The sequence below is a fragment of the Euwallacea fornicatus genome, chromosome 13 (assembly GCF_040115645.1).
Source record: "Euwallacea fornicatus isolate EFF26 chromosome 13, ASM4011564v1, whole genome shotgun sequence".
Taxonomy (NCBI): domain Eukaryota; kingdom Metazoa; phylum Arthropoda; class Insecta; order Coleoptera; family Curculionidae; genus Euwallacea; species Euwallacea fornicatus.
Genome location: NC_089553.1, coordinates 341,546 through 354,743, shown reverse-complemented (window position 1 = coordinate 354,743; position 13,198 = coordinate 341,546). Strand labels below are relative to the sequence as shown.

The 13,198-nt window shown below is 31.3% G+C and overlaps 2 protein-coding genes across 8 annotated transcripts in view; one reads left to right on the top strand and one right to left on the bottom strand.

Moving 5' to 3' along the window:
* LOC136342872 (pupal cuticle protein 20-like) overlaps positions 1-2,067 on the top strand; it is a 29,625-nt gene extending 27,558 nt beyond the window's left edge. For 2 of the 4 annotated variants that reach the window (XR_010732703.1, XR_010732702.1), the window contains one exon: positions 1,402-1,528. Coding sequence is in view for 2 of the 4 variants with exons in the window: in XM_066289124.1 (XP_066145221.1) it covers positions 1,402-1,595 (194 nt within the window). In the remaining 2 variants the exon portion in view is untranslated. Of the gene's footprint in view, positions 1-1,401; positions 1,947-1,975 lie in introns of those variants that run through there. The other 2 variants (XM_066289124.1, XM_066289125.1) reach the window with 2 other exon arrangements.
* A 173-nt stretch (positions 2,068-2,240) lies between these two features.
* On the bottom strand, positions 2,241-12,139 carry LOC136342858 (angiotensin-converting enzyme-like). Of its 4 annotated transcripts, none has more exons than XM_066289079.1 (11): positions 11,698-12,139; positions 6,814-7,021; positions 6,611-6,760; positions 6,319-6,547; positions 6,069-6,254; positions 5,923-6,017; positions 5,315-5,463; positions 5,110-5,258; positions 4,268-4,472; positions 3,842-4,039; positions 2,241-3,522 (listed from the first exon to the last, which is right to left on the bottom strand). In XM_066289079.1, exons 2-11 carry the CDS (start codon positions 7,012-7,014, stop codon positions 3,087-3,089), a joined length of 1,998 nt encoding a protein of 665 aa, XP_066145176.1. In that variant the 5' UTR covers positions 7,015-7,021; positions 11,698-12,139; the 3' UTR covers positions 2,241-3,086. The 4 variants fall into 4 exon arrangements, with proteins under 4 accessions (XP_066145176.1, XP_066145177.1, XP_066145178.1 ...); XM_066289080.1 differs by lacking the exon at positions 11,698-12,139 and adding an exon at positions 10,753-10,773; XM_066289081.1 differs by lacking the exon at positions 11,698-12,139 and adding an exon at positions 7,429-7,516.
* Between the last annotated feature and the right edge of the window lie 1,059 nt (positions 12,140-13,198).

The window sequence follows — 13,198 nt, the reverse complement described above, 5'->3', positions numbered from 1 at the left end:
AATTATTGTCGACCATATAATCCACTATTTTTTTGGTCCCCTAATTTCTAGACACCCTGTGTATGTTACTTCTAAAATTATTTGTCTAGTCAATGGATTTTAAAATATCATAAACACGTCGTTAAAATTAAGATACCTACTTATTATACGTGTTTGGCAGCAATTTGAGCAGCGGTTATGATGCTCATTTTCTATTAACTTGAAACCTCTATTATAAGAGAACAAATAGCTGCTTAGATGCTTCAGAATATATTATCCTGCTTTTGCAGAAACTCGGATACTATAATTTCCGGCTAAACATTAAAATAATACTGTCTACTGTTATATACTATCGTCAAGCAAAAAATGCATTATTTTTAGAATATTACATTGTAACGTCTTTTTTATCTTCTCATAATTACCTAATCTCGTAATTGTAACCTAATTTAGTGCAAATGGCAAAAAGATAAAAACTTTAGAAAATATATGCACTTTAAAGACATTTTTAATACAAAATTGGTGTTAACTAAACTCTAACGTTTCCTTTGGCACGTTCACGTTTATTCTATCTCCGTATTTCCAGTAGAACAGTTACCAACATGAAGTTAAAAGCCCAGCACATAAAACCCGATCGTGTACTAAAACTTTCTAAAAAGTTTTCTCAAAGTGTGTTGGAGCAGAAATACATTTTACTCTTAATGTGGACATCCAATATATTAAAATCCTGGTAATTCTGTCTACGAGATAATTTGGATGGAAATGAGAGAATCGAAACATTTGCCAACTTCTCCATTTCCACGGCAAATAATCAAACGAAAACCGGAGATAGTTGTCAACTTTATTATTTCAGTTGAATATTCACTCATTTAATCTACTTTTGGAGTTTGAAAAAAAGCTTTAAAAGCGGTCAACACTGCAGGAAAATCCGGATAAATAAATGAACTATCTTCCTCATTAAAGACTTTTAAAGAGGCTGTAGATATGAAGTTTACGGTAGAAAAGCTTAAACAGAGGGGTCAAAATCTTCGTCAAAATCGTCACATAATTATTCATTTTGAATATATTACATTTCCGTCTCTAAAAAGTTTAACAACGTGAAGATTTAGCTTCTACGCGTGCGATTTACAACATTTTAGATTTAGAGGAAAATTTACCGACTTTAGAGTCGCTCCAAACGACCTGTAAGAGGGCCAAAAACTGCAGAGAAATCCACAAATAACTCTTCGTTTTTCAAGCATTACATACAATTTCTTAAATTATCTGTTACTTCCCTAACTTAATAAACTGAACAAAAACAAATTATTGAAAATTTAATACCTGGTAATTAAGTAAGAAAGAAAGCATTTATTATGGCGAATAGTGATGTGTCAATACAACTAATTTTTTTAAAAACATTCTTTAGTTTCCCCTTTTCAATTTTAGGTGATCATCTTCCAACTCAACCTGCAGGTCAATCTTTCCATGGATTTAATTCAGGATCTAGCGGATATTACCCCGGAGGTTTGGAAAATACTAGGAATTACCAAGAAGTAGGGGTGGGAGGTGCAAGAAATGTCAACAGACAATATGTGACTCCTGCTATTGGCAGGACCGATCAAGGGGCTTACCAGTACTAAAAATGTAAACGATTAAAGGACACGGGGATATCACCATTATTAATAAGTCAAAAAAGTAATCCTTTCGAAGTGTTTGTCGAAAAAGTATGGATTTTTTTCGGTACCAATGATCCATCAGAAAACATCATAGATTATTCCTCTTTATAAAAATGATTAACTAAATTTTCACTTTTTAAAGAATTAAATTTCCCATTCAAAGATTCATTAATTTAGATTAAAATCAATACTCCTACACTATCAGAAGAAAATATTTCATATTTCATATGCCCGCTCCCTGATTGCTACAAATATATTATTATTAATGCACGAAGGATCTCGTTATATAACTACTAAGAGTATAATAAATTAATACCTACCTAACTTACCTTGTTTCTATTTAGTTCGTTAGTTGGCTACTCCAAACTGATTTAGAGGAAAATCCATAGTTAAGTTCCACTGGACTACAAATACAACGCAAATGTTGGAATCTGACAAATATTTTCTAATATATCTTTTCAGAATCCTATTACTGAACCTTAGAACCCTCTATTAAAAAATACTTTAGTGATTCAAAGTTCTGGCAATATTACTGATGTTTTTCTAAATGAATGATAATTGAAATGTAATATTTTTTTTCCACTTTTTAAGTTATTAACATAAAACAACTTGTTAACAGTATTATAAAATATTCATTATATTAATTTAACTACTTACTACATTATCCAAAAAGTCTATTAAAAGTGATGTATAAAATCTAAAGGAACTTCTATGTTTAATACTAACAAGTCTGATTCAACAATTATTGATTGAAATAGGCAGGTCACAATACCAACTACTAAATACCTGATACATAGTATACATATGCAGTATGCGTAAGGCTGACTGGGTCAATTGCGAGAAATGGGCGCACGAAGAAATTTCCTCTCTCTCACATCATATGATGCCAAATAACCAATGAAAACAATTTGTTTTATGCCTCGAAAACTATATTTTTGTAAGAAAAAAATGCAATTTATATGAATTTTACGAGTTTCGATGCGAGCTTTGGAGTGAATCTGCACCACCTGCCCTAGAAATTGATACCCAAGTATCAAATTGGAATGACTGCCGATTAAACCACCCCCTCGCATTTCGCATCATATGAAAAAAAAGAGAGAAATCTCTCTGTGCATCCTTTTCTCGAAATTAGCCCACTCAGTCTTACGGGTACTGTATAGGATAGGGACTTATTTCAAATTGTAATACTTTTACAGAATAATTGTTATGAAGATACAATGTATCCACGAATGGAGTTAGTGAGAGGGAATATCTTTGTCACAATCCACAAAAAACTTATTTAATAGAATTTATATTACCGAATACAAGACACGAACTTTTCTTTTTGAGATATTTGCAGTTAAATGAAAAATATTCATTTTGTAATCAATCTTATCTCTAATAAAGCCAGATGATTGGTTTAATTAAATGAGAAATATAAACAACACAAACGAGGCGAATAGTTACCAGACCCATTCACGTATCAAATCTTCTATTGTTGGGCGGCACTTTCTTTTTTATCTTCTTGTAAGTGAAAGCCGCTACTAATACACAACTCAAAAACACCACTAAGACCACCCCTAAATACATAGTGCTATAACCATTACCCAACTTATCGTCCTGAAGATTCTTAGTAGAAACATTTACTTTAGGTTCGTCATTGACCACTTTATCCAGGTTAGTTTCAAATCGAATTATCTTGGGAGCGACAGTTGTTGTGGTAGTTGTTGTTGAACTAGTTGTGGTGGTTTTTGCAGTAGTTACAATTGCAGCTTGTTCCAATGGAACCGTCTCAAAATACCGTTCGAGTGGTTCAAAGTACTTTAAAAGGTCCGAAGAACTCAAGTCCAAACCGTAATATGTAGTCAGTAAATAAGGCCAATCAGTAGTATGCCTTGAATGGATCAGATTCCTGTAGGCAAATATTCAACCAAAAATAAACAATTCATATAAGCAATCGAAAAGGTACATTTTTCGTCATATTAGAAAGCTCGTATTTTGGAAATTTCATGGAAGATTTTTGTGAACAAAACAGATGCCATGAAAGCCTGTTTCTTCTGAAATTATTAACAGACAGTACTCTTAAAACAAAAGGTTTCTAAATGATATACAAAGTTGTACTAAACTTTAAAAGAGCTTCTTACTTTACGGAAAACCATCCCGTTTCGATTATATTTGTAAGCAGTTTCTAGACCTGAAAGTGTTTTGATGGAGCTGATGTGTATACTTACCGGAACGTCTCGTCCTGCCCAAACTCCATGGCGATATTCTGAAGATTACTGGAACGTTCTGCATAGTAAGACATTAGCTGGAAGGCAATTAAGGTTCCAAAAAATTCGCTAAGATAAGGTTGATTTGATAATATTTTTGGATCTTCCAGAAATTCAAGTTCAACATTGTCTACTCCTTCGACTCCCATATATTCCTTTCTAAAGCAAGTGCAATTAAATTTTAAATAGTTATTAAATTAAAATGCACTAAATTCTTATCGTGTATAATGTAAAACCTAGACAAAACTAATTTTAACGAATCCATAAAACCTGTCTATTAAATTTTAAAACGTTTCGTTTTATAGGATATATATATGTATATCAATTGTTTACGTGTTAGTTTAATCTTGAACTATAACAAAACATGTAACAACATAATAAACTCACCGAAATTTCCACCACAAATCTGCGACATTACTAGAATTTTGCTCCAACACTTCAATGCGCCATTTATCCACCATTAAACTGTAGACCAATCGTGGCATTATTCGGAGGGCAACTAATAAAAGTTTTGTCATTTTTATCGAATCATCGCCTGCCTCCGCATTAACAATTCCATGGTAATCAAGACTTTCCACTGCTAGTATGGAACCTGAAAAACATGTTTTCATAAGTTTCCCGAATCATTCACATGCAAACAAATTCATATAATCTATATATTGTATTTAAGCAATCGGACAGTGCCGTAGATGTCGAGTTTGTCACCTAGCCGTTTTTATCATAACCAATGATAAAATTGAAAAAGGCATACATTCTTGAGAAATGCAGCAAATAGGCAAGCGATTTATTAAATGCCGACAATTTGATGTAAAGGTTGATCGTTGTACTGTCCTAAGAATAATAAAAAATATATAAAAAACAGGATATTTTGCAATAGTGTGTACAGGATGTCCCAAATCAAATTTTTGGCATAGAAATTTCGGGAACTGTATAGTCTGTTAAATCAAGTCAAAGTTGTAATTTTTAATGGTAGTTAATATGATTTCAATATTTTCCAAATTCGATCTACTTGAACATAAGTTACATCTTTGGAGCTATTTAGGTTATTCTTTAGTACCCAAAAGCTATATCTGTGTATCGAAACTACTCAGGAGAATTTTCAATTTGACAAAGAATAATTCAATTACATGACACTGTTGTGCCAAACACCTATGCAAAATTAAATGTGTCAATTTTCCATGGCACTTCTTATTTTCTTTGAATGAACTATGGTTTATTTCGGCAGGTACCTAATTTGGCTACAGCATCATCGATTGAGCAATACCTCAGATGATATCTGGGTAAAGACGTATAATCCAAATCATTAATGGCAACTTTTAATGTTGCTGCATGGACATCCAAATATCTTGACCATGAAGTTTTATTGCAGTCAGAAACCCTGGAAATCGCTACTGTTAAACTTCTGAAAAGTACTTTATAGAATGTGCTGCTCACTCTGTATAACCGCTGTGGCAAAACTCAAAAAACTGAGTCTTGCAATACCTTGAATTAAAATTACTGTTACTCCAGAACTTCTCAGTCATGCCGCTCAGGCCTAAATTAGTCACAATATTCTCTGAATACTCATATACTTCTTTTGTATCCTGCAAATAAATATAATTATAGTCTATAATTTTACACTAACTATGGAATATCTATTATACAAAAAAATATATTAACAATGAATTTAAAACTTGGTGAATTCAGTTGGGTTGATCATTTGTGTGATTTTTTAAATTTAATTCTATTTTATGTATTTGTCTGCATGACAATGTTTATTGAAAAACACTTGCATCTCATTTTTAACAAGTATAAAGGTATGGTGAACGTCTATCTTATCTAACTTCTACGCGAATACACACTTACTAGAATCTACTACAGTGGCCCTTAAAACTAAAAACTGTTCAACACATGCCAGTTCACACCTGATGTTGCCATTTCAAAAAATAGGAAAAAATATAAATGAAATCTAAATCTTGGAATGACGCTTTAAAATCGTATTATGGAGCATTTAATTATGTTCGAAATTGTAACAAAACCATTATCATTACAAAGACACTTGCCTTATATTGGAGATACGATCGTGCATCGTAATGCAACTGAGGATGTGGTAAGACCACGTCTGCAATGTGACTCCAATCCGTACCCAAATCACTACCTAAAAAAATATTCTAAATGCAAGAAAAAGATTGAAAAATACTTGTCTCACCTAATAGAAATGATGGAATATTCTCCCCGTGATTCTCTATATTATAAAATTTAAATAACCGCATCCTAATAAAGGCTTGCAGTTTTCTGTAAAAGGGCAAGATCTCTTCCCAAAACTCAGCTGCCTGTTGATATGCACCTGAAAAATCTATCAGTCCTTCCCAGTAATCTTGAACCGATTCGAATTCTAAAAAAAAAAAAACATTCTAATCATGCAATATATATTTCTTAAATAAAATTTTGTCACCTACCGTTAAGAGTAGCCGCTTCTTTAATTAATTCCAAGTTGTCCGTAAAGTTATCAAAAATAAAAATTTTCTGCCAACTTTGCCATGTATTTTTTAAATTCCTAAGGTTTCTTTCATTATTCAGGGTACTATGATAATCTACTTGACCAATTAAGCACAACTCTGGCTCATTTGTACAGTGAAACTTAGACTGTCTTAACAAAAGGGCCATATGATTCTTATAAACTACAAACTAAATTGAAAAAGTTAAGGTAATTTTCCTATTTACATCTTCACACCATCTAATTATTAGTACCTGGCCAATTTTTTTCTCACTCAACAATGCATCACCAGGTTTAACTTGGTATGTCCAGTTTCTTTCCACTTCAATTGGGACTTCAACGAAAGTCCTTAAGACTTCATAATGGGATTTTATATTGTGTCTGAGTAGTTGTTCTTGCTCTATCTAAGTAAATGAGTAACTATCAAAATGAAATTTCTAAAGAAATGAAAAAATACCTGGTCCTCATAATTTTGGCTTAATAAGGCAGTCTTTTGACCTTTGGCTAACTCTTCACATATATCTACTAATTCTAGATCATTTAATTGTAATTCAACCATTAGCTTTTCAGTTTCTAAATCCTCAACCAAAGCTCTTTCAATGCAACTAAGCAAGACAAAGCATTTGGTAAGGAAAAATAATTTCATTTGCGCAGTCATTGATTAGCTAAAAAGAATAATACAATGAGTACCTATTACCTATCTATCACACAGATTAATAAAATTGAAATACATTATAAATGTTATTAATGAAAAAGTCAAATGACAATAAGGTTGGAAAAGAGATATTTGCAAAAATAGAATAAAACAATCCAATACATGTATCACTAAAATTGCCCACCCTTAATGCATTGCAACTACAAATATGGCTTACTCCTAATTAAATTAAATATATATTTTTTATATAGATATGTACAGGGTGTAACATAAGTAGGAGTTTTCCTTTTAACACAACATAGACCTCAAAAAACTAAGTAATATTTTTATATAATATATTTTTCGAAATCTCAAAAACAACCGAAATATGCGCTTATGAAAGTTTTAATAAGTACTATATCTTTAGCTACTACTCACTCTAGGACTGGCTTCAAAAGGTGTTCGAAAGTGTCTCCATTGGTATCATTTGCACAAATTGTCTCTCGCCTTATCCACGATTCTGTGCATGCTGTTAGAAGAGATGGTTTTTTTCTAATTATTTCTGCAGCGTTTTCTATCCGTTCATGCAATTATTCCACTGTATTAATTTCACTCGTAAACACTAGACTTTTCATGTAACCGCACAAATAAAAATCACATGGATTAAGGTCTGGTGATCTTGCGGGCCATCTTATTGGTCCGTTACGACCTATTCACCTGCTAGAAAATTGATCATTTAAAAAGTCCCGTACTTCGCGCCTAAAATGAGGTGGAGCACCATCATGTAAAAACCACATAAACTGTCTAACATTTAAAGCCACATTTTCAAGAAGTTTAGGCAAATTATTTTCCACAAAATGGAGATAGTCTAAGCCCGTCATTCGATCTGGAAGACAAAGAAATCCGATGAGCATGCTATTAACCATGCCGGCCCAAACGTTTAAAGAAAATCTCTACTGTAAATTAGTTCGGCCCATAGCGTGAGAATTTTCCATTGCCCATACGTAGGTATTTCGGAAATTATTTATTCCGTTACGGGTAAAAATTTATTCATCCGTTACCAAAATAAACGTAAGAAAATTTTCATTACGAGCAGTTTCTTGTAACAGTCACTAACAAAAGTATACTCTTGGGAGATGGTCTTGTGGCATTAACGCTTGAACTCATTGCACGTGATAGGGATAAAGTTGGTTTTTATTTAAAATTCCACACACTGACGTGTGAGATACAGGAACTTGCTCTGTGATTCTTCTAGTACTAGTAGTTGGATTGTTCTGAACGATATTTAAAACATACTCCTTAATGGGTACTATTCTAAATGGCCTAGGTCTTTCAGCATATCCACCATGCATTGCTGTTAGGTTTCCGGTTTCATGAGCTCTTCCAACAAGATAAACAAACCTACGGGTTGCAGGATAATGTCTTCCCGGAAAGCGCTTAGCATACAACCGCGAAGCTGCGACGGCATTCTGGTGACAATCCCCGTATATCAACAACATGTCCACCAACTCATGATTCGAGTAATTATGGGCCATTGTTGATTTAATAGTATCAATAGTGATAGTTTATCAAAATAACACCTGGAGTTAAATTTCACGACTGATTTTTAAGCAACGTGGGTAAATTGCATAAAAACATTAAACATTAAATGTTTTTTGCGTTTTTACAATAGCTGATAATTTTTTGTAGGATATTTTACTTCCTTTACATTGAATGACTATTTTATGCAGGAATAAATAATATCTAAAATAGATTTAGATTTTATACAAAAATGTATTAAAAGTCATCTGTGCATATTTCGTTTTTTTTTAGATATCGAAAAAATATTATATAAAAATATTCCTTAGATTTTTGAGGTCTGTCGTGTTAAAAGGAAACCCCCTACTTATGTTACACCCTGTATATAAAATATATATTTAATTTTATTTTATATTAACTAAATAACGATTAAGTTAAAATTAAATAAATGAGAAAGTAAGTATTAAATTGCTATGAAGTAAATCGCTTGACCAGAAAGTCTAATCTTCTGGTTAATTTTGTACAAATTGAGTTACAGATAATTTAAAAAATGTATGTCATTCCGCAATTAAAGTGCTCAACAATAGGTTCAAATATTGGTATTTTGAATTGTAATGGTTATTTAAGTTCAAAATATTTTCAAAAGAATGGCTATTACGGTTATAGGGAAAGCTTAAATCAAAAAAATTGATCAAAACAGTTTTTCACTAAAGTCTTAATATTGCAAAAGAAATCTACATAATGATTTGAAGGTATTTCAAAATTTTTGGAAACTACGACCCCACAAAGTACAGAATCTTTTTAATTTCAAACATCTATGTTTTAAAAACTGTTAATAATTAAAATAGGTTATATTACATGAAAAATTCTTCTCATCAACATATGGATTAAAAAAAAATTACCCAGGGTGTCTCATTTAAAATAAAGAAGTTGCTATCAACTTCCGGTGTTCAAACGCCGTAAAAATATTTTAATTAAATGAGCACCGTTGATATTAGTGTTTAGTGTCAAATTTACAACTTTTTCCTACTTATAACTCTGTCATTATTCACCAAGGGAATAATAAATAGATAGCATGTATACAGGGTTATTCACGCTATACAACGCGGAATATTGTGGCTAAAATACGAGGCTTTCAAAAAGTTTTACCTTTGGACTATATGAGGTTCTATTACGACTACTTTTTAAAATTATTTTCCTAACATACAGAGTGTCCCAAAAGTCCTAAAAGTATCAAAGTTGTGTTTTTTTTTAAATGAAACCCCTTGTATATTATTATATTTTTGGATTCTCCGATCAAAATAACCATCTGTTTTAATAAGGTTTACTATACCTAAAACTTAAGGTTTTTTAAATAATTTCAATTTTATTGAAATTTGACCTAATTTTCATGTTTTAAACACCTAAGAAGTATTTAAGTTTTGCAAGTGTAATTTACAGTGTAGTGTAACAATAGGTCATATTTTATATCCCAATCATGATAAAGTTGCCATTTTATACAGGATGTGCAAAAATTAAAACTAATCAAATAAGAACTTTAAGTGACTATAACTTGATTAATTTAAATACAATGCTATATTTTTTAACTTACCAGGATATGTACTTTTTAATTACCTATTGAATGGTATTAGGGTGTTCATAACTAAGTCTTCGTGTTTTTACAGAATACAAAATATGATCTATTATTATACTACACTGTAAATTACACTTGCAAAACTTAAATATTTCTTAAGTGTTTAAAACATGAAAATTAGGTCAAATTTTGATAAAATTCAAATTATTTAAAAAACCTTAAGTTTTAGGTATAGTAAACCTTATTAAAACAGACACTTATTTTGATAGAAGAATCCAAAAATGCAGTAATATACAGAGGGTTCTATTTAAAAAAACACAACTTTGATAGTTTTAGAACTTTTGGGACACCCTGTATAATATGAAAATAATTTTTAAAAGTAGCCATAATAGATCTCCATATAGCCCAAAAGTGAAACCTTTTGAAAGCCTCGTATTTTAGCAACAATATTCCGCGCCGTATAGCGTGAATAACCCTGTATAGAAATTACTATTAAAAAGTCATAAATTTACTGAATTGCAAGGAAGCCATATAGTGTAATAAGTACTGACCTATATTATTGGCAATTAGGTTTTTTTTTATTTCTCATAATTTTTGGGTTTTGATTACTTTGTGAATATCCCAGAATAGGCACCTGAAATTACTCATTCTATGCTAAGATAAGTACTTACACTAACATATAAAACAAAATTATAAATCAATATCTAAATATTGTTCATAGAAAAATTGTTTATGTCCACTTTAACATACACAAATTTGTCCACTACCAAACTGTATGTTACAACTTATCTCAGAAGACACACATTCTTCTTAAAAATAATTCAGTATTCTCAGTTTCCGAGCTTTGATTTATATATTAGTAAGAAGGATGATTATCATTAGTTAATTGCCTAGTGTACAAAAATGTAAGTAAACAATAGTATCACACATGAACAAGTCATGACTTAAATGGTCAAGTTAATATTTCAACCTTGATAGAACATCTTTCTTTTGTTAAGCTACTAACAAATTAAAGTTAAAAGTAAAATTAATTGGATATTGAGGAAAATTACCTACAATCAATATTTCTTTTGGTATTTGAATTTAAGTGAAAAGTTAAATATGAAAGTTATAGAAATGTGCACATGTTATAAAAAGAGAAAAAAAGTAGCTGTAAATTAAATTGAATAACCATATTATGAGAAAGGACTATTTCTATGATTAACTTATTAATTTATTTTCTGCTTAATGTTTAATATTTGCCTTAGAATAAAAAAATTTAGATTACACATCGGAAAGTTGTCACCTGTAGGCATATTCAAACTCAATCTAAATATCAGTACGGAAAAAATTGGGTGTTGTGTGAAAAATAAACCATGCATAATCCCTTCTCATTAGTAGTTTGTTGTTGGACTGTACTATATGATAATACAAAATGTATGTTTTGATTAATTTTCTATGGCATGAAGCATAGAAGGATTGACAGTGACGGACATTGGGTTTCGGAAGGAACAACATTGGGTCTGGAAAGAACAAACATTGGGTTTGGGGAGTAACATACATATGTATGTAGATGTCTATATCAAATTTTTCATATAAAGTAATTATGAATTGAAACTTGCAAATTGATTGCTTACCTACGAGGATCTCCACAGTTTTTAGATGCCTGACAAAAATGCTGATCTTAGTAAATGATTTACTCATAGGTTCAAAGTCTTTACCGACGTTCAATTTAAACGTCACACATGATCCAAAGTCTAGTGAAATCATGAGCAGAGTGGATTTTTCCAAAAACAAAATATTTCTTGAATTTTATCAAAAATTTTGTTTTCCAAATTAATGTTAACTGCCATTTTATATTACTTTTCTTTGATAATTATATATAAACAACATTCTAACAAGTTTCGACAAATTTTTCTATAACTTCTACCGATAACAGATTAATAATTAATAGTAGTAGTAGTTTATAAGCTTTTACATTGTTAATACAAAATAAACTAATTAAATAATATAGGGCGAAATTACAAAACACAATACAAATACAAATATATATATATATATAAATTCAGTGAAAAAAACCAGCGACAGACTAAGTGAACCAAGTTGGACTGCTGTCAAGGTTCTTGTAAAATGTCGATCAACCAGAACTAGAACCATTTACGAAAGAAAAACGCTCATGTGTCACTTGCGTTTGACATTTAATTTTCTTGTCCAAGTCTGCGTGATAGTGTTTACGCTTTCCGAACAGACTAGGCTCGAGATGTGGAGTAAACTTACCTCACTTGTAAATATGTATATTACGGTACACAATAAATTTATAAATCTTATGACTAAATTTATGATTGTCGAATATGTTCACCGAGTGATTATGAGGCGCCGAAGATTCGTTCTCACCGTATTGGCCAAAAAAGTCGAGAAAGTAAGAGGATGCGTTGTTGCGCAACCCTGTCTTTTGTACCCTCCCGACTGAACATTCTGGTTCGTCCCACCGGAAGTTATGGAGGCCGTTTAAATCGCTTAGGGAACCGACAGATTGTTCTGGTGCACGTCGAACTGTCATAGTCTGATAGTGGACAGCTTGACGCGCTGCTGGCTCCGCCACATTCTTTATATATGTATATACTAATTTTTATTTGTGTTGTGTTTTATATTTTCATCTTATATTTTTAAATTAAATTATAATATATTAATAATACAACAGCATGTAAATGATTAAAAACATCAGTATTCTTTAGATTAGTAGTATTTATAATTATATTAGCATTAAAAATTGATTAATAGAATATTTTATTCTTAGTCTTACTTCTTCCTACAAGGGTTGTCCCGAGTTCGAACAGAAACCACCCCCACATTTACTAAGACTTTCCACAAACTTTTTTGACTACACGAAATAGGTTTCGACCCTATTAAAACAAAACTATAAGCAACTAAATCAGACCTGCAAAGTCTACCTTTAATGCGAGCATAAAATAATGTAAATTAACTTTTTATTAAGAAACTTCTTATAGGTATCGCAAACCTACACCCATGAAGACCAAAATATTCTGCCACAGATATCAATAGATTTTATTCAGAATATCAATAAGAATAAAGATTTATCTGTAGAAAACTTTCAAAGAGATTCTATACCTCCTGACT

What these genes read in the sequence shown, in the direction of transcription:
- LOC136342858 (XM_066289079.1), bottom strand. Translation starts at nt 7,014, where the DNA reads ATGACTGCGCAAATGAAATTATTTTTCCTTACCAAATGCTTTGTCTTG. An exon ending in GATCGTATCTCCAATATAAG is followed by an intron (nt 5,464 to 5,922) that starts GCAAGTGTCTTT and finishes ATTTATTTGCAG; the next exon opens with GATACAAAAGAAGTATATGA. An exon ending in TGATGCTGTAGCCAAATTAG is followed by an intron (nt 4,473 to 5,109) that starts GTACCTGCCGAA and finishes CATGTTTTTCAG; the next exon opens with GTTCCATACTAGCAGTGGAA.